The 26812-nt window shown below is 43.9% G+C and overlaps 2 protein-coding genes across 13 annotated transcripts in view; one reads left to right on the top strand and one right to left on the bottom strand.

The window, feature by feature from the left end:
• The window catches only part of GIT2 (GIT ArfGAP 2), a gene marked incomplete at its 5' end in the record, with an annotated part of 31532 nt that extends 18002 nt beyond the window's left edge, over positions 1-13530 (bottom strand). For 5 of the 9 annotated variants that reach the window (XR_013957932.1, XM_080628649.1, XM_080628652.1 and 2 more), the window contains 14 exons: positions 845-994; positions 1685-1827; positions 2273-2384; positions 2687-2784; positions 3106-3178; positions 3989-4040; positions 5572-5617; positions 6399-6493; positions 6652-6782; positions 6888-6974; positions 7334-7439; positions 8165-8277; positions 8960-9093; positions 13299-13530. Coding sequence is in view for 8 of the 9 variants with exons in the window: in XM_080628649.1 (XP_080484775.1) it covers positions 845-994; positions 1685-1827; positions 2273-2384; positions 2687-2784; positions 3106-3178; positions 3989-4040; positions 5572-5617; positions 6399-6493; positions 6652-6782; positions 6888-6974; positions 7334-7439; positions 8165-8277; positions 8960-9093; positions 13299-13530 (1572 nt within the window). Of the gene's footprint in view, positions 1-844; positions 995-1684; positions 1828-2272; positions 2385-2686; positions 2785-3105; positions 3179-3988; positions 4041-5571; positions 5618-6398; positions 6494-6651; positions 6783-6887; positions 6975-7333; positions 7440-8164; positions 8278-8959; positions 9094-12922; positions 13045-13298 lie in introns of those variants that run through there. The other 4 variants (XM_080628650.1, XM_080628655.1, XM_080628651.1 and 1 more) reach the window with 4 other exon arrangements.
• Positions 13529-26652, top strand: ANKRD13A (ankyrin repeat domain 13A; the record flags this gene model as incomplete). Of its 4 annotated transcripts, none has more annotated exons than XM_080628657.1 (16): positions 13529-13878; positions 14685-14763; positions 16953-17085; positions 17220-17344; positions 17703-17748; positions 18416-18559; positions 18962-19157; positions 20200-20266; positions 21020-21101; positions 21301-21359; positions 21972-22108; positions 22458-22615; positions 23088-23201; positions 23870-24021; positions 24245-24309; positions 25020-26652. In XM_080628657.1, the coding sequence occupies 16 exons, from the start codon at positions 13529-13531 to the stop codon at positions 25216-25218; spliced, it is 2106 nt and encodes a 701-aa protein (XP_080484783.1). In that variant the 3' UTR covers positions 25219-26652. The 4 variants fall into 4 exon arrangements, with proteins under 4 accessions (XP_080484783.1, XP_080484784.1, XP_080484785.1 ...); XM_080628658.1 differs by having other exon boundaries at positions 13628-14027; XM_080628659.1 differs by lacking the exon at positions 13529-13878 and adding an exon at positions 13903-14027 and having other exon boundaries at positions 14656-14763.
• Between the last annotated feature and the right edge of the window lie 160 nt (positions 26653-26812).

The raw sequence follows: 26812 nt of genomic DNA, 5'->3' as shown, positions 1-26812 counted from the left end.
TAAGAGAAGGATGGCACTTAACAGACATGGATATTCTGATCTGCTGAACTAGCTCAACCTCAAATGCCAAGAGCTCAACAGTTCCCATCACTCACCAAAGCATCAGCCTCTTTGTCCCAAGACAAAGGGGGAACATGCTCCGGGCATGGGTTCACCTGGGCAGGATCACAGCTTAAACAAGTTTCCCTACAGGGAGGGAGCTTTCTGCAGCACACGATGGACTCTAGCATTCTTAGGCTAGCATGACAGACAGGAGAGTGAATACAATAGACAGGAATCCTCCTTTACACCATTCTATTTACCAGAACACTGGCAAAGCATTCAACAACTTGATTTGTTTCCATAAGGATTTAAAGATTTGGCTTCTAAATTACCACATTTCAGATTATTTTCTATTGCATTGGGATTTAAATTTCCCTTCATTCCAACTGAGTTTATGAATGGAAAAAAGCCAATATATTTACCAGAAAAGCTGAAAGTACATCATATAGTTATGTATTTATGTGTGCACAGGTAAGGTTATGCTAGCGTCGACTTCCTTATTGTTGAAAACTGCTTATCTTGAAGCCAGACAGCAAAAATATACAAGACTTGTAACAACTGCCTTGTCACTTGGAAAACTTATGTCAAAGTGAACCAAGCAGATGATCATCATCTCCACAATAAAACATTCGAAGCATGTACTGCCCTTACACAGTTATAGTCTCATATCTGATTCCAAAGCAGCTCCATTTAAAATGAGTTTTCTTACTATCCTAATATTGGATTACTGCATTTTCAGTTTTATTCTTGTCAGCTTAAAATACATTGAGAGATGAAGGGGTTGCACTGTTGGGCCTGTTACCTTTTTCTGCATGATCCTCAGCTCATCACTCAGGTTGATGTTCACTTTCATTAACTGCTGAATCTTCACTTCTGAAGCCACCAGTGCATTTTTAACTTGCATGTATTCTTGGGCTGTCACTGGTCCATCTGACAAGTCCGAATCCAGGCTCTACGAGCAGAAAGAGAAAAATACACCATTGAGGAACAGATTACCCAAAGAAAACAGAAGATAGGACAAGGATGTGAAAAGCTCTTGAAACCTCATTACTTTATAGGAATCACAGTTCAAATTAAGTTCAAATAAATAAGATCTATCTATTAGAATAATTTTAGTCCAATATAAATGAAATTTGATCTCAATCAGCTTTTAGCTCAAAAGCACAAATGCACAAAACCATTTGTCTCAGCAGATCAGTGACACAATGCTGTTTCAGCAGGATTTAAAAATATGCATAAACTGGACAGTCCTAAGAGACAGATCCCTAAATACCACTGTGCACATCACCAGGGAAGATTACACTAGTACTATAAGGTTTATTGCCCCTTTTTTACCATGCTGCCTTATTTTCAGGAATGGTTTAAAACACTTGGTCACTATTGGTCTGCTGCAAATATTTCTCCAGTAGAAAGCAGTAAATCTTTGTGAAACATCATGGAATCACTGATCAGGAGTGTTCTGGTAGATCCAATTACTTCATCTGGGCAATTACGTCTATATCTTATCTCCAGACACACACAGCGGCACACAGTACTTTTCAGTTCATTTGTGCACATTAAATACCCTCACAAGGGGTGAAGTCTGACTGCCGATTACCTCTATGAATAACATTTGGTCTGTGTATAAATATTTCAAACCTACCTTCTGCCTGTTTGATTTGGCTGCATTGGTTTCCAGATCCGTATCCTCATCTGAAGCAACGCTGTCATAATCAGGCTGGTCATTGTCCTGACTCTCACTACTATGCTGGTTGCTGATTGATTTAAGAATCAGCTCCACGTTTTCTGTAGATCAAGATACACCACTTAAAAATATACTAGTGAGTTTGCAGAAGAAGGTGAACTGGCAATAAGCTCAAGAGCATCTAAATTACAGCAAAGTCCTGCATGCACAGAGCAGGCAGGAAAGCCAGCACCTAAACCACTGTGGTTATCCTAGCTGCCAATCAAAAGAATCATCATTCAAACTGTACAGGATTATCATAGAAAGTTTTACCAATTCATCATAAAAATCCCAGCCATCACAAAAAAATGTTCCTGGATTGCACATATCCCACCTGATTTAACTGTATTACAAATTCCAACATTTACACACAAATCTTCTGTATTTGGGCATTCTTTTGGTGGCCTAACACATGCCAACAGCCACATGATTTAGTTCTTGTTTATAAAAACAGTCTCTCTTTCTTCACTGACATATAGACCAGCTAACAACCAAAAGCATTCTCACCTTTTGACCCAGAGAGAGGATTCCCCTGTTGCCTCCGTTTTGCATCACTCAAAATATCTATAACTAACGTAGCAAATTCATGGGCATTAAATCGAGCCAGTTTCTGCCTTCCCTAAATCACAGAATAATGGAGAAAAAAGCAGCACATCATGTGTTAGATGAAGAGCAGAGCTCCCAGGTAAAACACACAACAGCACTTCCAGGAAGATGAGTGTCCAATTGTATTTATTGCAGAAAGTGCAATTTAAAGTATCCATCTGCACACTCCAGGGCAGAGGAAGTACAAAGCTATTTTAACCTCTTTACAAGTAGATGCAACTCTTCTACAGTAAAGAAGTGCAGTAAAGCAATATTACATCAAATAGCTGGCTTATTGAATATAAATAGTTTTACAGTATTAAAAAGGTTGCCTACCTGATTCCTGGTTGATGAATATTCAGGATTTACGGGAAGAAAAGGGACTACTGTGGTCTCTGTCACAAGTGTACTGTGGTTCTGAGTAGCAAGCCAAACTGCTCAAGGAAGAGAAAAGAGGGAATAACCTTCCTGTACTATTTGACAGTGTTTCTTATCAAAGAATAAAAGGCCACAATCTCAAACCCAAAGACCATCAATTCAAAGGGAAGCTTTTTGCCCCAGAGGGTTCTCTACTTGGTAAAAACTAAAAGATTTTTTCAATTAATGTCACATTCAGACAATTAAAGACAAAGAAATTACCATTATGAGCAATTACTGAATAGAACAGTGCTTTAAACAGAACACATGCTTGCCCTAGGATCTTGTATGCAAGAATTCACATTCATTTTATACACATTCCAGAAAGCCTCATTCACCTGCATCCGTCTCCCTCCTGTCAACTTCATCATAGACATCCATGGCAAGTTCTTCAAACAAGTGGTTGCTTAGCTAAGGGTACAGGAGAACAGTTAGAGCTTGAACATAAAATACAACAAGACCTCTATACACAGAAAATGTAAGGGCAGAACTCTGCTCTTGCTTTTCAGCCTATTGACACAGATATATACAAGCACCCAATTGCTATATACAGACAGAAGCACTGTGCTACGTTTTTCCTTTACTAGTTAATGGATTTTTCCTCTCCTATCTGATCACAAAAAGATCTCATGTATTCAGGATAAAGCAGACCTACTGTGGGAACCAGGTATCCAACTGACACTGCAGATGGGGGTTTGAGTTAGGACTCACAACATGCCTGGGTGTTTCAAACTCTGCTTCTACAGCGGATGGTCCAAGAGAGATAATTGTGTGACAGCAAAAACCTTTAAGTAGAGGGAATACGTATCCTCACTCTAACTTGTACAAGGATGTGGTCACCCACACTTCAGCCAAAATAGCGAGCTGGCATTGCTAGCAACTAATTAGCAGAGACTAATGCACTAGTCTGGCTTTCCAGAAAGCTAAAGGCAAATAGCAACATTTAACATACAGATTTATATCAAACACATGACAGCAAGACAAAGTTTAAGGTTCTGAACTGGGGAGACAGACCTTGAGATACTGCCTCAAACAAGACTATCTCTGTCATGGATTTGTCATCATCTTTGTTCTTCCAGCTCTGCCTATTTTCATGTTTTTCTCCAGACTTTTAACTTGCTGGAGTTGACATTTATTGATGCAGGAATTAATAGAAGCTGAAACCAGCCTGAAAGATGAAGAGCAGAGTTCACCACATCTAGACAAAGAAGTTTTACTTACAGACTGAAGTTTCTTCTTGGCTGCCTTTGCAAGTTCTGATAAATCTAGACTGCTATGAAAACAGGAAGTGATCATTACATCTGCAGCATCTACCAGCTTGTTGAAACACAGACTCTACATTTTGGTAATTCAGTGATGAAGTGTCACTTTTACTTAAAACTCCTTGAATCTTTCAGTATTTTAACAAAGTTTTTAACACACTGATCTTACTAATATTGCTAAGATCACAATTAGCATATTCTTCAGCTTTTTCTAAACAACTTAAAGAATCCAAAAGATCCTTTGGAATACGAATAGCCCCATCTGTGTAGCTCAAGCCACAGTCAAGCTGTAGTGCAACAAAACGCTTTCTGTGAGGCATCTGAATAATACGATCATTCTGACCACAACTCCAGCCCACATAAAACACATGGGACTTGTTCCATTGGGCTGTGCAGGACGTGGGGGAGCATCTGACTGGCAAATGGCCACAGCAATAAGGCCACACTTAAAATGATTCTGTACTCATCAGTAAATAATCTTTTCCACTGGTTTCCAGTCTTGAACATGAGGCACAAGATGAAAATTGTGCAGTTCAACAGAATTCATCACCAGAGCCACAGATCAGGAAGCTGATACCTTGCGAGCCCACATTTATAGCACGCAGGAGAAGACTCCCCTGGGTGTCTACAAGGCTGCAAAGGCTCAAATAAAACCTCTGTATGATTAACTGACATTGCAGAGAGTCACCAGACAAGGGGGGGAAAAGGAGAAAAACCAGAGCAGAGGACATGAGGCAGAGGTGAAGCAGGTTGTACTGCAGGCTCTGCACTCTCAGCAGCACCTCTGAACAAGTCCTTTTCTCTACATGTCAACTTCCTTTTCTGTGCTACAATGCAAATGATACTTACTGTACTCTGCAGAACACTCTGCACTGAAAATATACAGTATTTTATTCAACAGCTAAGTACAGCTTATCTAAAAGAACTACAGATGTTAACACTAAGTATTTTACCAACCATTACACAGTTCCTATCATTTTAGAAGTCTTCCGTAGCAATTTTGCAAGCAATAAATTGAACAGTAATTTACTCACAGCCGCCTTATTCCCAATTGCACAGCAAAGAAAGAAAAATAGGGATTTAGGATTAATACTTCATATGTTTTATACAAAAATTATTTCATTGATTGTAACCAAAAGTTAAAAGCTCTCAAGTGATCTAAATTATAAATACTTTTAGAGAAAAATGCAGCTTTCTTGCAAGTATTAGTTTCAAAATGCTGTATCAGGAACTCAATTGGTCCTGGAATTATCTACAAAATCTTTTACCCAGGAATCCCCATGTTCCCTTAATATAATTGTCCCACCTTTCCTCTGCATTTTAACAAATACATTCAGCTTCTTCAGTTTCGTGACTTTGTTTAAATGACAATATTCTAAAGGGAATAAAAAAAAAGCCTCCAAGAGTGACAGAGGCACCAAAGACACACATTAAAGAATTAGAATAACCACAAGCTTAACAGTTGCTTCAGAAAGGAAAAGAAACTTCATTAAGGGGTTTTATTTTGCTGGTTTCAGCCATGCCATGGAATCAGGGACTTACCTGTCTGCCATCTGAGGTATCACAAAGTGCTGTCCGTTTTTATGCTCTAGAATTTAAAACGGATTGCATTTTAACAGGTTGTTCCTGGACTATAGTTTCAATGTTGTCTGCATATATACAGCTGATATTCAGTGTTACGAAAAGACACAGTAAGGAGAAACCCAACCATACACACCAGGCAAACATAGTCATTTATCTTGCACGTAATGACTCAACTTCCAGTTATAGGAAACTAGCATGTCTTAAAAGAAGGTTCCTACCACAATTGTCAAATGTTATCAAAGATTCCAGTTAAGGTTTATCAAGTATATTAACATTTCCTTTAGAAAAAAGCTAATGTTCTACCACAGCAGCCTTCATAGCACCTAATGGCTAAAAATTTATTAGTGTGCTTGTCTTCAAAAGACATCCACTTAACTGAATGCTCCCCTACTTTTGCATTTCAGTGAGGAGAGGCAACTTGAAAGAGTTTCTGTATCACTCTTGCAGACTATTCAACGTACACAATACCTGTCATTTCCCTGCAATTCACTCCTTGAAGTTCAGCATTATTCAACTGTTCTAACACATAGGTTTCTCCACATTACCAGGGGTACTCCATTTACAGAACACATTATTTGTGGAAAATGTGTTATGTAAATGAATTTTAAATGTTATTAATTTTACATCTTGCACTTTCTTGAGTTCTTGTATGATTTATATAAACTTAGGATATTTGAAATGCATAGAAAAAGTGTATTAATGCTGACCCTAACACTGCATACCATAGTTTGAACTGCCCTATGATTAACACTGATAGATCTCAGAGTGTAGTTTCTCCCTCTCACCTGGTTTCCTGCCACAGAGGTAGAAAGCCAACCTGTCTGTGAGCTCGTACTGGATCTCCACCAGGCGCTCTGCCAGCTCATGGTGCCCCCCTTGTCTGGTTCACACACACACACAAACAGAAGTTACATCAGTTACTCATTTTGAGACATACAACATGTTAAAAATAATCAGAGAAATATATTTTTTTTTCATCATGTGATTTATGGACATGGGTGAATATATAAGAGCATCACATATGTCAGAGCCTTCTACCTTGCATAGTCAACTGGAGTTTTTCCATTAGAATCTTGCGTGCCAGGATCAGCGCCATAAACTGCTAATAACTCTGCCTGTAGCGTCTGTCCTGCCTTGGCAGCCACGTGGAGCGGGGTGTTGCCTTTCTCCTACAGGTTAGTAAGAAAAATATCTCCTTAATCAACAGGTCTGAATTACAATGTGCATCAGCTGAAATCTAGACAACTATTACAAACTGTAGAAAGTATTCATACAGGATGAAAGAAGTTAGCTTGAGCTCCCAAAGAAAGCAATCGCAGACACGTCTCCAGGTTCCCTGTCCTCACACTGGAATGGAGTTGCTGAAAGAGAAGCAGAATTGTACTTAAAGCAGCAGCAATTACTGTGATTGAGCCTTTGGTTTTTTTCAGGCACCATTTTAGAAACAGGTATGCAAGAATTCTTGCTACAGATCTTTTGTGTAAATGTTTTTCTCCAGGTTAACCTAAACTGGTGCCTCTCAACCACCCACATCTCCAGTATCCATATACAGACCAAAACCAAAGAGGCTTCAAGCTGAAGTCAAGCTGTATTTGTTTATGTGATAGTGCTGGAGAACAGCTATAGTTAAGTGAAAAGCAACTGCTTTAATTCAGTCAGATTTCACTGCTGGTACACACAAGCTATAGTTCCTGCAGCCTGCCAGAACACATGCACTGACCTTACTGAGATCTTTGGCAGTGACACTGTCGTCCTCACGGCACGGCAAGCGATGAACAAATGCCAACATTTGATATTTAGCTCTAATGAATTCTGCTTTATTGGGACTGTAAAGAGAAACCCAAGCAACAGAAGGGAAAGAAAATATATATTAATGTTTTCCCATTGATACAGATGGTCTAGAAAAAGGAAAATTCACAAGTGAAGACTCTATTAGATCCTTGCTTGCAAAATTAGACCTATTAAAAGCACAACCAATGCAGACTGTTTAACTACACAGAACACATTTCTGTTACAAACATCAGAACATCTGCGGACCCTAGGAGGCAGAGCGTATTTTTTACAAGTGAACACTGAACTTAAAATCATGCCAACTTAAGATATATAATTACTACATGCAGCCAATACATTTTCAAATGGAGCGGCATATTCAGTGACAGAAACCATAATTTTTGTTTAATTCATCATCTAATCTCAATCCCATCAGCAGAGTTCCATTAACTGAAGCACATGGTGTGAGAATTAAAGACTTTTGATTTAAGTACAAGTATCAGGTTCTCAATACCCAAAGCCAGAGGTCAGGAGACAATAGCTCAGAGAATTCAAGCAACTCAGTTCCATTTTTGTAATAAATTTTACAAAATTAATCATTGTAAATTAAAATAAAAAGGCAAAAATAAGAAAATGAGTGAACAAATAACTGGTTTACTCCTGTTCTCTTCCTGGAATACAATTATCACCAGGTCCCCATGGATAACTTGCTGCTTCTGTCACTGCTGAATATAACAGTCACACGTCTACAAGAATAAAACCTTTGTCATTTTGCACTTACTGCACTTTATCCTGTGGGCTTGCTTTGCGCCTCCCGCTCATAACAGAGGCAGGGTCCAGTAAGGAATGTTCCCATATGGAGTTTGCACCGTTATTATACAGTGTTTCCACCATCTGAAATCCAAAGTGAACGCAAACAGGCAGTAAAGGCATTTTGCTGCTAACTGCACAGACTGACTGCTCAAATGTCTGTAATTACATTCACACAGACAGCAAGCCAAGAGATGCACATTCCGTGTGCCAGCATCCATAACTGACTGGGGTATCAGAATCAGGCACAGGCTTCGGAGCTTGTTATATGGAATGTAAAAAGAACCCCCTTAAAACTCTCTACTCTTCCCAACAGCAGCTCTACCTAAGAGAGGTTTGCCATATATTCAAAATCTAGGTTGAAGCAGATGCATTGCAAAAGTCTGGAAGAAAAGTTGAAAGCTCAAACTCGTAGAATCCCAGCCTGGTTTATGTTGGAAGGGACCTTAAAGCTCCTCCAGCTCCAACCCCTGCCACAGGCAGAGACACCTTCCACTAGAGCAGCTTGCTCCAAGCCCCTGTGTCCAACCTGGCCTTGAACACTGCCAGGGATGGGGCAGCCACAGCTTCCCTGGGCACCCTGTGCCAGCGCTTCAGCACCCTCACAGGGAAGAACTGTCTGAGAGCTGATCTCAGTCTCCCCTCTGGCAGGTTAAAGCCATTCCCCTTGTCCTGTCCCTACAGGCCCATGTCATAAGACCCATAAATTCCATACAATATTCATATATGTAGTTTTACTGAAGGAAGACACAGTTTTACTTTTTACCTGCAGCAGTGTTGGAGGCCATGGGGTGTGCTTGAGATGCCTCACTTGAGAGATGTGACGCCCCAGACTTCGATGAACACTACAGCACTCGTCACAGATGAGAATCCCCCTGTTAATTGATGCCCAGCAGGGATCTGAAAAAGAACACATGAATTACAACACGGAAGGCAACATGTATGTCAAACCCATAGTCTAAAATCAGGAGCCTTGCCTTCTAACCTCAGCTTTACTGCTTAGCAGCAGTGCACATGGGCTGTGGGTGCTGGCGAAATACCAGTTCTTGTGCTTAGTGGGGATGTGGGACTCTGAGAACAGCCCCACTGTTTGCAGTTCTTCCTGTGGCAATACTTTACTTTGTAAGAGTAATAGGATGCTCAACTTACTGCCTCCTTAAAGTGCTTACTTGTAATTTCGTGAAGTCCTACAAATGTATAGTCTAACAATAGCACCCATCTACTCTTTGGAAAACCTCAGAAGTCTAAAAGTAAGAAGTGGTAAAATAGTTATGCTTCTTCCCATGCTACTCAGTCTTCAGTTCTATATTACTACGATGATTTTTAATTTCCACATTCAATAATAAAAATGCTCAAGAGTATCACATTAAAGAAAAAGAGCAGGATGCATGTGCCAAGTAAAGGGTCAGTAAAATCAAAGCTTGCCAAGCTAATTCACTTCAACCCTAGATAGAGCCAAACTGGAGCCATCTTATAAGCAAACCAGAAAGACAACTGGTGACAGATGAAGTAGTAAATAATAACACTAGCTATTATGTAGCTTCAGACATCAGAAAGTGTGAAACCGAGTAGGGATGTTACATCAGATTGAAACAGAGGACACTAAAGTGAGGTCCTTCCACTGCTCTCAGCTCCATCTCCAGAAGAAACTCCAGTTTTCTGTCAGTGACTCATGAAACTGGATGTGCCAAGAACCCTGCAGGAACAGGCAGTGAAGTAGTGAGACAGACCTTCAGATCTGGTGCATCCCAGGAGAAAGCCAAAGGAATTCAACATCTTTTCTATTTCGGAAAATTCTTCTTGATTTCAAATGCAGAGATGAGTTTGAGGCTAAATAAGTGAGTACAACCCAAGGCTGGTATGCGATGGGAGAACTCCTGCATCCTGTCAGAATACATCTGAGCAACTGTGCATCAGAAAAGCCTTCTCTGACCTATGCAGTGAATGTACTGACTCCCTGAACAGGAGATCCCATCACTGCTGTGGTTTTTAAGCAGAGTTGATGTTGTGTGTGTGCTGAAGGCAATGTGGGCAAACCTGTTCAAACCATGAGGGATGGGAGCATCCACTCGGAGCTGATAACCATCACAGCCCAGAGCCAAACTAAAGCACAGCTTTGAGGGGGAAAAAATAACCTCATTTAAAAACCAAATTAATAACAAGCACAAACCTCCTTATAAATCATTGCATTATTTTAACTTTCCCTTCTAAGAAGGAAAAAAATAGCACTGAAATGAGATGCATTAGTTCTAATCTAACCCACGGAGGCTGGAGGCAGCCTTCCAGACTAATGAGCCTCGTCCCTTTTCATTACATGCAACCTTATCACACGCTCATTCATAAACTAATGGGACTCTTCTGGAAGCCAGTATTCACTTTGCCTTAACTAACAATCACCATCAGGTTTATTTCTTTACATCCACCTCGGTACATCACTGCTTGTTATTTCAGCTTGTGCATTCTGCCTGAAAGAAATCACATTGATGACAGTCCATGTTTATGTGGAATCTGGCCAGTCTGGGTCAAAACCTGGCACCATTGGAATAGGGAATGGCGTGATGCAAAAAAGAGATGACAATAACAGAAAAGCAAAAGGAAAGACAATAGAGGGGCCAACAAGAAGCCTGGAGAGGGGCTTTTTACAAGGGCCTGTAGGGACAGGCCAAAGGGAATGGCTTTAACCTGCCAGAGGGGAGACTGAGATCAGCTCTCAGGCAGAAGCTCTTCCCTGTGAGGGTGCTGAGGCGCTGGCACAGGGTGCCCAGAGAAGCTGTGGCTGCCCCATCCCTGGCAGTGTTCAAGGCCAGGTTGGACACAGGGGCTTGGAGCAAGCTGCTCCAGTGGAAGGGGTCCCTGCCCATGGCAGGGATGGAGCTGGAGGCGCTTTAAGGTCCCTTCAATACAAAACAGCCTGGGATTTGACAAGGGAACTGAGAACTTCATCATACTGAGCTGAGAGAACACTCTTTGCTCTTACTAAGCACCGGGAAAGCTGAAGAAAGGACCAAGAGCAGCTCAGGGCCCAGTTTAGGTACCTAAATGATACACAGCAGAGCAAACCTGACAGCAGGCATGATGGAACTGGGAAGCTCAGCACTGCAACCTGTTTTGAGTCACACAAGTTTAACTGAAAGAGGGTTTTGCCAGTGAAACTGCACAATGATTTGTAGCCCCTCACTTCAATCCATACCTGGCTTAGAACCAATCACTTGTTCTTAACTTACAGATGGGGGTGGGAAGGGAGAAGAAACAAAGTGTTAGTCTGAAGAAACAGAGAGCAAGCTGTCAGGTTATGGGAAAATCCATATTTCTGGTTTAAATTTAATGCACTGAAGAGTCTGTGCTGGTATTTGAATCATTTTAAAGAGATACAATGATGGACACCATCAAAATACTCTTAAGCTAATAGCAGAATGCAAGAGGGGAGAAGGCAGAGGACTTGTGAGCTCTGCTTTCAGGAACACGCAGGGTGATTCAAAACAGGAAGCGTGTGATGAAGGCAAGGCCAAGCCATGAGCATGAACAGTGAACTCCTGCCTCAGAATAGGAAGTATCAAAGAAGGACACATAACATCACCTCCTGTGAGAGAAAAGCATGCACACTTCACCAGAGAGTAAGTTCTTTATATATATGTGTGTATATATATATACATATGGGTCAGGCAGCAGATTTCTCCACCAAGATCAAGTAAATACCTGACAGTGCTATAATGTCACAACACAACAAAATGAAAGGCCATCTTATGAGATCACCCCAATGATGATTCCAGCACACTGCACTGTCCCAACAAGCTTAACAAATAGACACACAGAAACAGCTTTATCTCAGTGTCAGAACACCACTGATGTTTACAAGCATAGATACACTGCCTCGTGTGAGATAGGGACAACTGCCCACAGGAGATACACAGCTCTGTTTATCACAAAAACAACATTCTGTGAAGATAAAAGTGATTCCTTGGGAGTTAATTTGGGATTTTTACTATTTTTAAGCAAAAGTCCTGTTTTACAATAGTTGTTACCCATGTCCTATCTTCTGCCCATTCACACGTTATCTAGATTACACTGTTTTAAGGCCTTTCAGTATGTACATAAGTAATTGTATTGGGAGAACCAGCACAGAACACAACCATGTACCTCTGATAAAGAAAGACAACAAACAGACATAGCAGCTAAAATAAACAAGGCAGTTTTAAATGTAACAACATCAGGGCTAGAGATGGTCAGAAGAGAGGCAACTGACTTCCTAAACACTAGGTTTATTTCAATAAACTCACAAATTGACCCACGGTCAAGACTGCCAATGTGCACACCAACAGAGAACATTTTATTAAAAAATCCCGTGTTTTTTACAAGCCCTTTGGACAAGGGCCTGTAGGGACAGGCCAAGGGGAATGGCTTTAACCTGCCAGAGGGGAGACTGAGATGAGCTCTTAGGCAGAAGCTCTTCCCTGTGAGGGTGCTGAGGCGCTGGCACAGGGTGCCCAGAGAAGCTGTGGCTGCCCCATCCCTGGCAGTGTTCAAGGCCAGGTTGGACACAGAGGCTTGGAGCAAGCTGCTCCAGTGGAAGGGGTCCCTGCCCGTGGCAGGGATGGAGCTGGAGGAGCTTTAAGGTCCCTTCAACCCAAACTAGGCTGCGATTCTATGATTTCCAGCTACAGCCACCTCCCACCTTTTACCTCCGTGACTCTAAGAGCTCTTTAAACCCGACTTCCTTAAGCCAACCTACTTTGCACCAGCCTTCCTCGTTCCTGAGCGCAGGAGCTCCAGGTTAGCTCCTAACCGGCCACCCTCCGCAGGGCCCGCCCGAGGGCCCGGGGGACCCACCGGTAGCAGGACCGTGCGCTCCAGATCCAGAGCCGGGAGCAGCCGGAGCTCTCTCAGGAAGAGGCCCGTTGAAAGCGCGTCCAAACCCGGCTCCTCGCCGCCGACAGGGTATCACCGCTACAAACCGGAGACATCCCCAGAGCCCCCCCGCTGACAGGAGCCCCCCGCCGCGCTCCGGTACCTCCCGGCCGCCACCTGCCCGCACCCCCTCAGCGGAGAGCCACCGGTGGCGGGTCCGAGAGAGGATCCGGGCTGCCCAGGCCACCGGCGCTGCCTACCCGGGGCGCTGCAGTCGGCGCACACCTCGCTGCTCCTCAGGCGCTTCGCCATGGCGCGTACGGCGCCACCCGCTTCCCGCCGCCTTAACGGGCCCCGCGGCGGCCCCGCCAGGCGGCAACGCGCCTGCGCCGAGCAGCCCCGCCCGCCCCGCCGCCGCCGCGCCACAGCGGGAAGCGCCTCGCCGCCATGTTTGCTCCGGGCAAAGGGGCTGTAGTCACAGCGGGCGGCCATGTCTGATCCTGGCAGACGCCCGCCTCAGGCTGCACCCTGCTCCGCTGAAGCGCTGCGGTTCCGAGGGGAGCGGCTGTACCGGCCCGGTCCTGCTCCTCCAACCGGGGCGGAGGCGCTGGAAGCCCGTCCGCTCCCGCTGGCGGAACACGCTTCTCCCCGTCAAAGTCTGCCCTCACCCATCATGGCGGCAGCAGAACGGGCGGGCGAAACCAACGCTGGATGGACGCAGGGGGGGCAGCGAGCTCTGAGCGCCGCATCCGGCCCGGCACCGCTCTGCACCCCTCCCACCGCTCAGAGGGCAATGGGGCAGCCTGGGGGCGGGACGCACCATCTTGGGGGGGTGATAAGGTGTGCGGAGAACAACAGTTTCCTTTTTCCGTGGTCTTGCTGGTGGAGGCTGGTGGGCTGAGGGGGAGTTCTCCCCTCGCAGCGGGTGCGCTGTGGTTCGTCCCGGCCGCTGCCCTAGAGGGACAGGAAGGAGGGACGCGGCGACGGGGGTGAGGTGGTGGCGGTTGTTGTGGGGCCGAGGGGTGGGGGGCCCAAAGGGGTGAGGGGCTGTGGGGAGCACCGGCAGTAGGGGCCTAGGGGCAGAGTACCCCAGCAGTGTAGGGCTGTGGGGAGCACTAGGAGTGTGGGAGACCCTCAACAGTGTGGGGCTGGGGGGGGGGGGGGGCCTTGAGGAGCCTGGAAGCATGGGGTCCCCGGGAATGTGGGGGTCTGGGAAGCACCAGGAGCAGTGAACCTACATGAGTTGGGAGCTGTAGGGAACACCAGGAGTAGGGGAGACCTTCAAGAGTGGGGGGGCTATAGGGGGAAGCCCAGGAGCAGAGGACCCCAAAGGTTGGGGTCTGGGGTGCCTAGGAGAAGGGGGGACCCCCAGGAGCAGGGGGCTGGGGGGATCCAAGGAATAGGGACCCCCAAGAGCAGGATTTTGCATGGGGCACCCCTTGGAGCAGGGTGTGGGGTTCATAGGGGGTTGTGCTCCAGTGTTCCCCCCAGTGCCTGGGACAGGGGGGTGCTGGGGGAGAAGAGAAGCTCCAGGGGTGAGGGTCTGAGTAACGTGGGGCCTCCCAAGTCAAGAGGGGGGACAGTGAGGGTAGGCACCCTGCTTCCCCGCTCCTGCAGGTGTGTGGCATGATGAGTTCCCCTGGCAGGGCCAGCAGCGCCTTCCCCCTGCACGTCCTGGTCTGGAATAATGACTACAAGCGCCTGAACGAGGAGCTGCAGGACCAGGTAACTGCGGTACCAGGCTGGCAGAGGGGCTGGAGTGAGGCTGGCAGCCCCAAAAGAGCTTGTGTCCAGTCAGGGCCTTGGTGCCCCTCACTTCTAGGGAGAAATAACCTTGATGGTACCTCCAGGTGTGTTTGCTGGGCTTGTGGGGTTGCTGTGCTGCTTTACCTGTTGATTTGGGGTTATGGGAGCAATGTAAGGAGGGGTAGGAATATGCCTTTTGTTTATCTATGATATTGACTTCTTACCTATAGAGAATGCTCAGAGCGTTCGAGTGTGGGATGCAGAATAGCTTTTAGTGTTAGGAGTCATTGAAACAGATCAAGAAGAGCAGATATGATGGACATCAGGTTTTTCTCTGCAATAAGTAAGCAATAAATGCTGCTTACCTTAATGGAAACCTACATGCAGAGAAGGTGGCTGCTGAAGATGAAACCAGCCTCCAGCTGGCTGGGCACCAGCAGTTCTTCATTGCTATCCCAGGCTGCGGTGCAGTGCTTTTATACGGGCTGGGATGTTTTCAGCATCTTTGGTTAAAAAATTGGGTCGTTGTTTCATGCTGTGGAGTAGAAAAATAACAAACTGTGCCCTCCTGGGGCCTGCTCAGTGAGCAGTGGTCGTGGTGTGAGGAAACAGGGTGAGGAGCTGCAGTAGGGCTTGAGCAGCGCGTGTCCCCCTTGCTGAGGTGCTGGAGGAGCACAGTGAGGTTGAGGCTGCAGAAGCAGAGAATGTTAATTACATTATACCTGACACCACACTTGTACGAGGCAGCAGTGAGCTGTGCCACCCGCTGAGTACTCACTGTCATCTGCAACTCTAACGGTACACCACGATTTACTAATGCTTGCTCAGAGCATGCTCCTCTCCTACTTTTGGGAGCATCTTTGGAATGCTGTTACTTTTTATATCATTCAAGTGATCTTCCTTAACCAAACCTTGAACCTCACTGGCACGTTGCTTCTGTGCACTTATTTCTCTTCCAATAGCGTTTCTGCCTGTGCCAGTTTGTCAGTGATTCAGGATCTGCTGTCCTTAGTCTGAGACTGCTGCAGTTCACAGTTGTGGAGTGCTGCTCCCCAGCTCAAACAAGCAGCATGTTAGGATGGGATGTGTCTGTCCTTTTATCTCCTGTTGAATTACTTATGGTGTTTTAAAGTATTCCAAAGATATGTTTCCTCCTGCTTCCTTGGGATAAGCTTCTTGCCGGAGGGGTGTGTAAGGGAATCAAAGACACTTGGTGTGGCAGATGATGGGTGCAGTGTGTGGTTACCAGTTAATAGCAGCAAAGATGATGGGGGAGCACCTCAGAGTCCTTCACCTGTCAGTAGGGGTGGGGAAGCAAATCCCTTAGTATCCCACCACAGAGGTGGAAAGAGGATGCTTTATACTGAAGCTTTCCCTACTCTGTGTGTGATGTTTCCAACTTTAACACTGTCAGATAACCGTGTTAACTTGCATAATAACTTTCCTTTCTTATTCTGCTATTGACTTTCCCCTTTTCCTTTAGTTATAGATGCTCTTCTGTTTCAAATCTCTAAGCTAATAGTGAAAAATAAGTAAGGTATGAGTATGCTGTGCTTGCATGTTTTGGATATTTATGCCTGTGTAGTTTGTTTCTTTCTTTCTTCATTTTTTCAGTGACTTGTACAAAATGCACTCACTCCCCATCGTGCTGTGTGTGTCAGTCAGGTGGATGCTTTGTACAATGCCATTTGCTTCTGTACTTTTAAAAGTGATACACGAAGTTGATGTTGTGTGCCCTGTTGGTTTGAGTTTTCCTTTCCCTCCTTATGTTATGTGTTAACCCCTCTCTTGGTGTCTCAGGCTGTCCATGGTTCAGTGTGCACAGAGTAAACTCTGGTCTTCTTCTAAAGGGAGATAGAGGAAGAAATATTTACAGAAAATGAAATGAGAAGCACCAACTCAGTCGTGTCTTACAGTGATACCAGCTCTTACCATATTGGTTTTATAGGCCCCATTCTGCTTCTCTCTCTCTCTGTGTCAATGGGGAAGTCAGGCTGCACTGCAGAGTGCAGGGTGGTAGTGTTGGAAGCTGTGCACCACGGGCTGATATGTGGGAATATTGACTCCTGGGTTACTGCTGCCAAGCTTTGTTCACATAAACTCTTAGTGTGCTCTGATGCATTTGACAGGGCAGCTTCAGCATTATTTCTCTCTTGGATACCCCACAGGATGTTGATCAACGCGACCCACGAGGCCGGACCTTGTTGCACCTGGCTGTTTCCTTGGGTTATATAGAATCTGCCAAGGTCCTTCTTCATCACAAGGCAGATGTTACCAAAGAGAATGCACAGGGATGGACAGGTAAGGACAACCTGGGAAGCAGAAGTCATGTGTTGATGCTTTTCAGTTGCAGGTGTTGTATTTGGACTGCTTTTCCATGATGTGTTTTGCTCAGAAATGAAGCTGAAACCAGCTTGTGCATGGATTTCTTTCAGTTCTAAACGAGGCTGTCAGTACAGGGGATCCAGAGATGGTACAAATGATTCTGCAGCATCGGGACTACCAGCTGACCTCCATGACACTTGGAGGAGTTCCTGAGTTACTCCAGAAGATTAGTGAGGTAATGGTTTAGTTTAAACCTCTTACTCCAGGCTGCAATTCTCATTCAAGTAGTTGAGTTGAGTAAACTGAAATCAGGTGGGCAGTTGTATCCTCTGGCTCAACTTGCATAATCCACAGTGCTGTGGGAGTGGGTGACCTTTTCCTTGACTTCATTTAGAATTCCTTAGTCCTGAACTCCAGCACTGGAGGCTGAATCTTGAAGGTGAACAGCTCATTGTAGTTTCAGTTTCAGCTTTTAACATTTATTTATCACGGCTCTAGTTCTGTTCTTTGTTTTCCTTTATCTGAAATGTTCATAAGAAATGTTGGACTGAAACTATTTCCTGTAGTATTCATCAAGTATTTTCCTTCTCCAGACTCCTGACTTTTATGTGGAAATGAAGTGGGAGTTCACAAGCTGGGGTGAGCATCCTGGTCATTGTCATCTCTTCTATACTATCAACAAAGGGACTTGCTAATGTACAGATGTCACAAAAGATGCACAGAGAAATGCCTGCTCCCCGGAATACATCTCTCTTTACCTCTCAAAAGAGCCACTTTTATTTTTGTTGCACAAATATTCTTTGTTTCCTGTTTCTTTGGGTTGTTTCTTGGAGGCTTTGTTTATTTTTTAATGGAGTTTAGCCATCACTAGAATTGCTAAAGCCTTTTTTGGGGGCTTTCTTTACTTGTCTGGCTACTGATGACTTAGACAGTGACGCATTTCCTCTGGAGAGGCACAGACTACTTGGGAAGAACCTGCTTTTCTTTTAAAGGAATGAAGGATAGGCCATACAGCTGACTTCATTTTCCAACAGCTGTTAGACTGCTAGAGGATGGGGTTTGTGCTGTTCCACACCTCTAAGTCTGAACTGATGTTATCTTCCTTTCCATGGTCATCTTTAAATTAAAGTTGGTGGGGTTTGTCCCTGATTGTTCTGAAAGCTAAAGATCAGTATCTCCTCTGGAATAATGATCACAGTATTGACAGTCCTGTATCAGGGATAAGCTTCTGCTTGAGCTCAGGCTCCCTGTGTATTTAGTTCCTATCTACAGTTTTCTCATACAAAAGAATCTTCCTCTTTTGTAGTCCCGCTGGTTTCCAGGGTCTGCCCGAGCGACGTCTGCCGCATCTGGAAGAGCGGAGCCAAGCTGCGTGTTGACATCACGTTACTGGGCTTTGAGAACATGAGCTGGGAGAGAGGGAGGTGCAGCTTAATCTTCAAGGGAGAAGGTAAATACTTCACGTATGTACACCTTTGATTACCATTGTGAGCCACAATAAGAAATCCTAATTTTGGCCAGTTGAGGCTCAGTACTGAGTTCTAGTTGTTTTTCTGTGAGTGTCTTGGAGAGATACTGTTTTGTGGTTTAACATAAGGGTTTCATTTCTTTCCTTTGAGTATACCTGAGGTAAAAAATATAGTAATAGGGCTAAAATTTTACTTCAGTCTTTTACTTTGTTTTCCCCTTTCTGTTCTTCTGCCCCCAAATAAAAATGATCTTAGCTACAGCTCCAAGTTTGATCTTAGCTACGTGCAGAATGCACCCTGATTGATATACAGCATATCGTCAGTTTTTCACCGTGGGATACTTGCTAAGATTTCTTTAGATTGAGTTGTACTGCTTCCAACAGATACTGGAGGTTGGGCAGAACTGATTGAGATCAACCACGATGAGAAGTTTGTTACCACGGAGCGTTTTGAGATCTCCCAGCAGATGAAGCATTTGACGTTGGGATCTATGACACCCAAAAGAAGAGATGTGGAAAGACGCCTTACATCTCCCATTATTAACACGTGCCTTGATACCAGAAACATTGCTTTTGAGAGGTAAGATACAACATTTCCCTTCAATAAACACTTCAAGGTTATGGATGGTCATCGTTAGAATAAAGCTTTACAGACAAAAGTTTAAAAACCCTGGTAATAAAAAGTCTTAGGGCTAGATCTGAAATTACTTTAAACTTCATACACCATTGGATAATGAAATTTGGCTTGGTCAGCTTGCCGCTGTCATTTGGCAAAGAGCTGGCAGCTGAAAGAACTGATGTGCAGAAAACTTCCAGTTTATTGTGGTAGTGGGGTCAATGTTAATGTCTCATTACATGTCTGCCTTTCACCCAAATCTGTGTGTATAGTGCTGGAACTAACAGGGAGGAGCTTGCATCTTGTAGCTAAGTCAATGAAATCTCACATTAATACTGCGAAAAGATGTGTATAGCATGTTCCTGCCACAGACACGCAATTGTCTTCCTTGTTTGCTACCTGCTTTTATCCCAGTATCCCTGTCAGCTTAGTTCAAACAACCTATTTTATGAAGCTCATTCTGGACTTTCACTAAACCACTGCCGTGATCATGCAAAACATGTGTCTGCAAAGTGAAATGTCTAATTCAGCATCTTTCTCCTGAATATTTAGTACCCTTCCAGAGCTGCCCAGAGTTAGTTCCTGTAAAGTTCACTGAGCCTTAGGCAGCATCTACACATCCAGAAACTTGGATTTCTTAGAAGCGTTCCCACTAACCAGCTCCCCAGACTGCAGTGACAGGTTACGTTTGATATGAAACTATGTGTTTAATTGTAATTGGGTAAGTTTTTAGGCTGCTCACCTCTGTGGCTCAGATATCCACATCTTGATGTAAAATCTCTGTCTGAGCCTTTGTGCTTTGGCCATGGACTGAATAAGAACAGAAGCAGTGTGACTTCCTCAGCCCGGGTACATGTGTGTGAGGACAGGTCAACCTGTGCTTTTGTATGGGGTTAATAATCAAATAACCTCTCAAATGTTGTTTAGAATCAGCTTTAGCAAAGCAGGCTGGGGGTTGTGTAGAGATGCAACTGTACAGACACTTGTGGTGTTCCCTTTTTGTCAGAACCACATCTGGATTCTGGGTATGGAGGACAGAAAAAGCAGAAAGTGTGAATGGTTATGAAGCAAAGGTAAAGCCCATTCTATTTTGTTAACAAGTCTTGCAGCCAGCTCAAGTGTGATCATGTTTTGCCTTTATTTCCTGAATATTTCAGGTCTTAAACTTCACATCAACAGCTTTACTGTCTTGCCAGGAGAACTGAGCAGGAGTGAGTTGGACGGAGTCCATTAGTGTTCCTGCAGAATTAAACTCTCACTAAATTTCATTTGAAAGGCCTTATAAGTGCCTTCTGTTCAGGAACTGCTTCCTTTGACTTCCCTTCCCTGTTCTTTCTTAACATCTTTGCCCAGGTGGGGATTCTCCTCAGGGAACTTGGAGGTGCCAGTCTAGTTTTGAGGTTGGTTTAGTTAGTTACCAAAAAAAGTGTGTAAATTGTGGGTGAAGTGAAAGGCTGAATTCTGTTGCTGCCAAAGGCAATGACCAGACTCCTGCACCGTTGTTTTGGTACACGTTTGTGAGATTGGTGCATCATTTGCAGGGTTTCTTGTTTTGTCAGTTTGCCCAGCAGGTGGCATGTGCTTTCAGCCTTAGCATAGGTCAGTCAAGAACATAACGTGTGGGATTTCCATTATAGCAAAGCAAACACAAAAATCAAGTGCAGCATTTCCTGTTGATCACCAGTGTATTAAAAGATCAAGATCTTTTTCAAGAGAGGCAGATCCACGCTGCTTTATTCTCTCTTTAGATCTCTGTGTGTGGTGTTTTACTGGAGAACTCTCTTTTTAACCTGTGGCTGTTTGATTTTTGTCCTTGTACTTTTAAGGTATACGTGGCAAACAATGTGAATGTGGTCACCAAAATCCGCACAGAACACTTAACAGAGGAGGAGAAGAAAAGATACAAAGGTAGTTTTCCTGTGGGATAACTGGGAATAAGTAGAACCTTTTAGCTCTGATTCTCTTTGTGACTGTAGGACTGGGCAGATAGACAAGGGAAATACTTAACTTGCTGGCTTTGTCCTGCTTTACTTTCAAGTGTTTTGAGTCTGTTTTATTGCTAATTAATAGTAATAGATTGTTTTTATTTCCCTCCTATTATCTGAAGCTGACAGGAACCCTCTGGAATCATTTCTGGGTACAGTGGAGCATGAGTATGGTGTTCAGGTGAGTGTTGAAACGGGGCACTGCAGCACAGAGATCTGTGCCAGCAGGAATTCTAAGTGTGTGGAATCACCTCTTCCTTAGTTTGGCAGGAATTTTGCTTATGAGGTTTAAATTTTCCCTGAGGATGTTTCTGTTTGTTTTAAGCCCTCAAGTGTTCTGTATGCGCAGCAGGCACCTCCTTCTGAACACTGTAATGGAAAACCCATAGACTCCATTAGTGCAGCAGGAGTTGAGGTGTGGGCAGTGGCAGTAAATCCGAGCAAGCACAGATCTTAGTGGCAACCCACCAGTAATCTGGGAAGAAGGGTCCATTTGTTTCAAATACTCCATTAATAAGGGATTTGGAGCCTAGAAATGCTGTAGGTTGTGTGTGCATTTCTGGTTGGGTTTTAGCTTAAAAGTATTTAAGTAGATTTTTCCTGTCTCTAAAATGCATGGAGATCTTTACACCCAGTAGGAAGCAGTCTGAATGTGTGTGCTTGGATTTATGGTTGTGACTGGTGTCTTAAAATGGAAAATGAGTTAATTCACAAGAGGTAACTTAAATATTTGTTGCAGTAGCCACTATTTGTTCCATACTTTTAGTTTGGTTGTTTTTTCCCTCTCTTATAGAGTACAACCAAGACAACAGAGTATGCTGCAGCCAACAATCCTACTGCTATTACTCTGGAGGAATACTTTGACCCAGAATTTGATCTGAGAGGTCGAGACATAGGAAGGCCTAAAGAAGTCACCATCCGAACACAGAAGTGAGACATAAAGTTTTACTTATTTCTAGTTTCCCTTCTCAGTCATGTAATCTCTGGAAACCATAAATACCCACTGTGGTTTCCCCCAGCTTTACAAATTAATTAAGAGTGATCTCGAAGTATTCAGCTGTAGCCTAATTCTTTTTCCACTAAGTCAAATAAAACAGTTGGACTAGTGTTGTAACTTGTTAGTAACCTCCTGCTTTGCCTTTGGTCTGACCAGGAACGTGGTTTGGTTTCTCAGAGCAGTTATTGTTCTGAAGTGTATGAAGCAGGTGACAGAGCTCTGCATTTTGCTTTGCATCTGTTGCTAAACTGTAAACTTAAGGTGGTTTTATGCATCTTTAAGATTTAAAGCAACCTTGTGGATGAGTGAAGAGTTTCCCTTGTCTCTTATGGAACAAGTCACTCCAATCATCGATCTGATGGCCAGAACCAGTGCTCATTTTGCCAGACTTAGGGATTTCATCACTCTGGAATTTCCACCAGGATTTCCTGTCAAAATTGGTAAAGTTTAGCAATTTTTATTGTAGCATTTTCTTCATTTCCAGTTTTTCTATTGGTTTTACAGCCTATTTACAAAAGCCATGTTAGTTTTTTACTAGACATTTTGCTTATATCTAGAACTGAGAACCCAGACATACATTGTCTTGTACATCTGGGGTCATTGCATCCAACTTCTGAATGACCAGAATATAACTGTAAGGACAGCTTCATTTCAGGAAGATTGAGCTGTTTCTAACCCTTTTCTCTGAGTTCAGTGCCTTAGATTTGGCAAATCTTACTGTAAAATAAAGAGATTGAGAGAGAATGACTAAGGGCAACTTCTTGAAGTGAGTTGTTACCTGCTTTTCATTATAGGATGCTACTCTATATTTTGTATGTATATTGTGGAATGTGTTCAATAAATGTGGCTGTAGATGCGGAAGCAAATGAGGGAATTCCCTGTTTGACAGAAATCTTGTACTCTTTCTTACAGAAATCCCCCTGTTTCACGTGCTGAATGCCCGGATTACATTTGAGAATGTCAATGGCTGCAGGACAGCTGACAGAACCTCATCACAAATGGCTGGAGGTGCACCCTACGATTCAGGTGAGGGGTGGGAAGATGCAGTGGTTGCATCTTTTTACATGCCTGTCAGTGGGATGCACAGGAGAGAGAGATGGGTTAACTGCAGAGATAAAACATTCACAGGTGAGAGGAAGCTGGAGTGTGTGATGCTGCTCATACTGACCAGTTCTTCCTTTTCCATGCTTGGCTGACTAAACTGAGCTTGGACAAGCTTTCCCAAGCATTCTGAGATCTAAATTCTGGTGCAAGCTACTGCTAAGTCTGCATGCTCCTTCAGCAAAGAGTGGATTACATTTGAGTAGGATGCTTCTGACTGTGTATATCCAGTGATACTCTGTCCTATGAGCTGCTGCAGACCCATTAATGAGTAACCTCAGAAGAGCTACTATGATATTTATCTTTTCCAACCTTTTATTTTCCCTATCTGGTTTTGTCAGAGTTCAGCCACCTCAGAGCTCTGCTGCCCACTGGTTGTTTTTATATCACTTGCCAGCATCCTAAAGAAAGACCCTACATTCTGTCTTGCTGTGTGCTTGTTTGCCACAGAAGCCTTTCAAAGGCTGTTGGTATATTTAACCTGGTAGTTCGTCTGAATTTTTGGAGTTAACTTAATCATGCATGAACATTCATCAGAACAAGTCACAGCTTGTAAGAACAGCCTGTGTCATGTTTGTAACTGGCTTCTGCAGGTGCGAATTTTGAGGTCGACCAGTCGGTGTTTGAGATCCCCAAATCTTACCACATCCAAGATGACAGCAGGAACATACACGTGCAGGATGAAGACAATGAGATCATGCAGTTTGCCATTCAGCAGAGCTTGCTGGAATCTGGTGGAGTTAAAGTAAGTGTGCTGTAATCTGTGCAGTGCAGAGCTGAGTTTTGATGAGGCTAGTGCAAACTTTGATTTAAACCAATGTAAGACCTATTTTTCTAAGACCCTCAGAAGAGAAAAGTATAGAAATGTATTTTAAAGAAGAAATAAGAGTGATTTAAGAATTACCTTTCAGTGAGTTGCACTGCAGATCCATTATTGCTGTGGAATTGTCTGTTTTTCCCCATTTTAGGATGTGGGGGTGCACGCCAATGGAGCTATTGCATACTCACAGGACTTCAATATACAGTATCAGAGGTAACTAATCTTTTTCACATCAAGCCATGCAGTGACAGAGCAGAAATACTCCCAAGAGTAGCATGAAGCAATTACGCGACTCTTGTGTTTGTAGGTAGCAGATACACAGAACTCAGAGTCTCTTTTCTTGTGCTGCTTCTACTTTTCCCAGCAGCAAGGACTCTGAACTAGGCCTGTCTGGCTTATCTAGTGCGGCTGTTCAGGTCAGCTATGGAACTGGTTGGCAACATAAGTCTTAACCCAACAAATAAACACAGTCCTTCTGCTGTTAAAGCTTTGCATGTGGTCCCTCTGGGCTGAATGTTTAGTAGGTGCTGCACACTTCAGGGTAGCTCTATAATCCTTAAAAACTTAGCAACGTGTATTTAATGGGCCCTTGAGAATATGCTCGTGTATCTGTGGGGTCTTCCTGCATGTGCATGCCAGGAACTGCTTCCTCTTGATTCTTTTGAAAGTGGGAAATCATGTTGCCTTTGAACCAGGTGAGAATGCTTTTAGAAACTGAGAATTTTTTGGCATGTGTGAAATATTCAAAGGTGCCTTCAGAGGACAGATTTTATACTGGGAATTTTGTGGATGTTGGAACAACTGCTCTCTGGGGAGAGATTGTCAGGTTTGCAGTTAAAGAGCAGTCACTAGGAAGGAGCATGGCAGGAACTGGGAAATAGGCTCTGTCCCTCTTCCTTCTTGAAGTTCTTTCTCTCCTCCAGGGCGCTGCAGGAGAGCTTTCTCACCAGCTCGGGTAACTCCCAGTGCAGCAGCCCTAGCGAGCCTTCCAGCTTTGAGAAAGACTTGCAGCTTGCCATGGAGTTGTCTGTCCGAGAGCAGGAGGAGCGGGAGAAGCAGCGTCAGGAAGAGGAGGATGCAGAGCTGCAGCAAGTCCTACAGCTTTCCCTGGTGGAGAAATAACCCCTCAGTGGCCTCCTGAATCGAGGATGATAACCAAATCTGCACAAAACTGAAGGCTTTTGGGGCTGTCAGGCTGAAGACCACTCCTGGATTGCTTAAGTAAATGTTTCACCTGCCCTCGAGGTTGGCACCATCAGCTACCAAAAGCTGATTTATATTTTTTTGAGGGAGTTTCAGGCCATGGGACTCTGCACGTGGCTCCCCAATGCCACGGTCTTGGCTCTGAAGGAAGGTTTTTATCTAAACTTATTTATTGAAGAGCAGATGGAAACTTTGCTTAGCATCAGGATATAGAATTGCAGCAAAGCTTGAAAACCTGATTTCCAGGGAGTTTAGGAGGGAAACTTCATTACTTACCAAAGAAATATTCACCTGCTTAGTCATTTCGGAGTAATTCAAAGCCATTGCCTGTTTCTTCCCGTTGTGATGTGGAAGAGTCTCTATATGCATACACACACATAGGGTAGTTCTTTGTGCGACAGATGGTTTCTGTTAGCTTTGTTTATATGTGATTCTCTCTTTAGTTACTGAGATTTTAGCATGTGCTCCTGCTTAAGAGGGATAATTTTATACTTGAACAGCTAATCCAAGCTCAAGATTAAACTAGTGCTTTCTGCAGAAAGGACAAAACAAGCAGCCAGTAAAAGCAGATCCTAAACTGGGACCATTTGCCAAGTAAAGCAGCAGTTTCTGCAGCGATTCTAAACCAGCTCCTTCCCGTAGTCAGAGGGCAGCAAGAAAATAAGTGCTAGATACAGGTGCTTCTCTGCAGTGTGCACGAGTGTGTGCCTGGGTGTGGGTGCTAAAGTCAAACAGGAAAACAAATCAGGTGGAATTCTAATGTATCCTTAGTGGAAGATAAGTGTTAACCTGCCATTGGAAAGGGAAGCGCGTGTTGCTTTTTAGAACTCAACGGCTCATCCTTCGTGTGAAGACATATATTTTTTTATCTGAGTATTTTTATTGATTTTAAAGCAAGCCAATAGGCCTCCACTCCTGCAAGTGGCATTGTTCGGGTTCACAGGTCTGTTTTAACCAGCTCTCCTCAGGTCTTTTCCTCATACGAGCTATTTGTAGCTGTTTTATCTGCACTTCTGTCGGTGTTTACAGTACTCCCACTGTGACTCTCAAGTGCACTCCACAAGTACACGATGTACATCCACGGGAAAGCCTTACTGTAGTTAAATGTGAGCAATATTCCTCTGTTCTGGCTGGCAGAGTAGGAAGAACCTATGGTACATATGGTCTGATCTTGCTACCTAATCCTGCACTTGTTCCTCGGGCAGAACAGGGCAGTTCTGTGTGACCAACTATTAACCAGTACAAAATGACTATAGAAAGGACTCGATCGTAACCAGGGAGATGGTTGGTGACTTGGAACCTTATTTTAAACCAATAATCCATTGTTTTACATAGGAAATGATTAAAATTCCTTCAGTGTACACTACAACTGGTTTATCTGCACTGTTTCTGTTCATCTGAATGGCTTGGGGGTGGTGGGGGGAGCGTTGGCTTTCAAGGGTGGTGGTGGCCTGAAAAGGGCATTTGCATCGTTCTACGTGACCAGGAAGGCCATTCCCTGTACCAGGAGCTG

The sequence above is a fragment of the Psittacula echo genome (genome assembly GCF_963264785.1).
Source record: "Psittacula echo genome assembly, chromosome: 13".
NCBI lineage: Eukaryota > Metazoa > Chordata > Aves > Psittaciformes > Psittacidae > Psittacula > Psittacula echo.
This window is presented reverse-complemented; position numbering and strand designations above follow the sequence as displayed.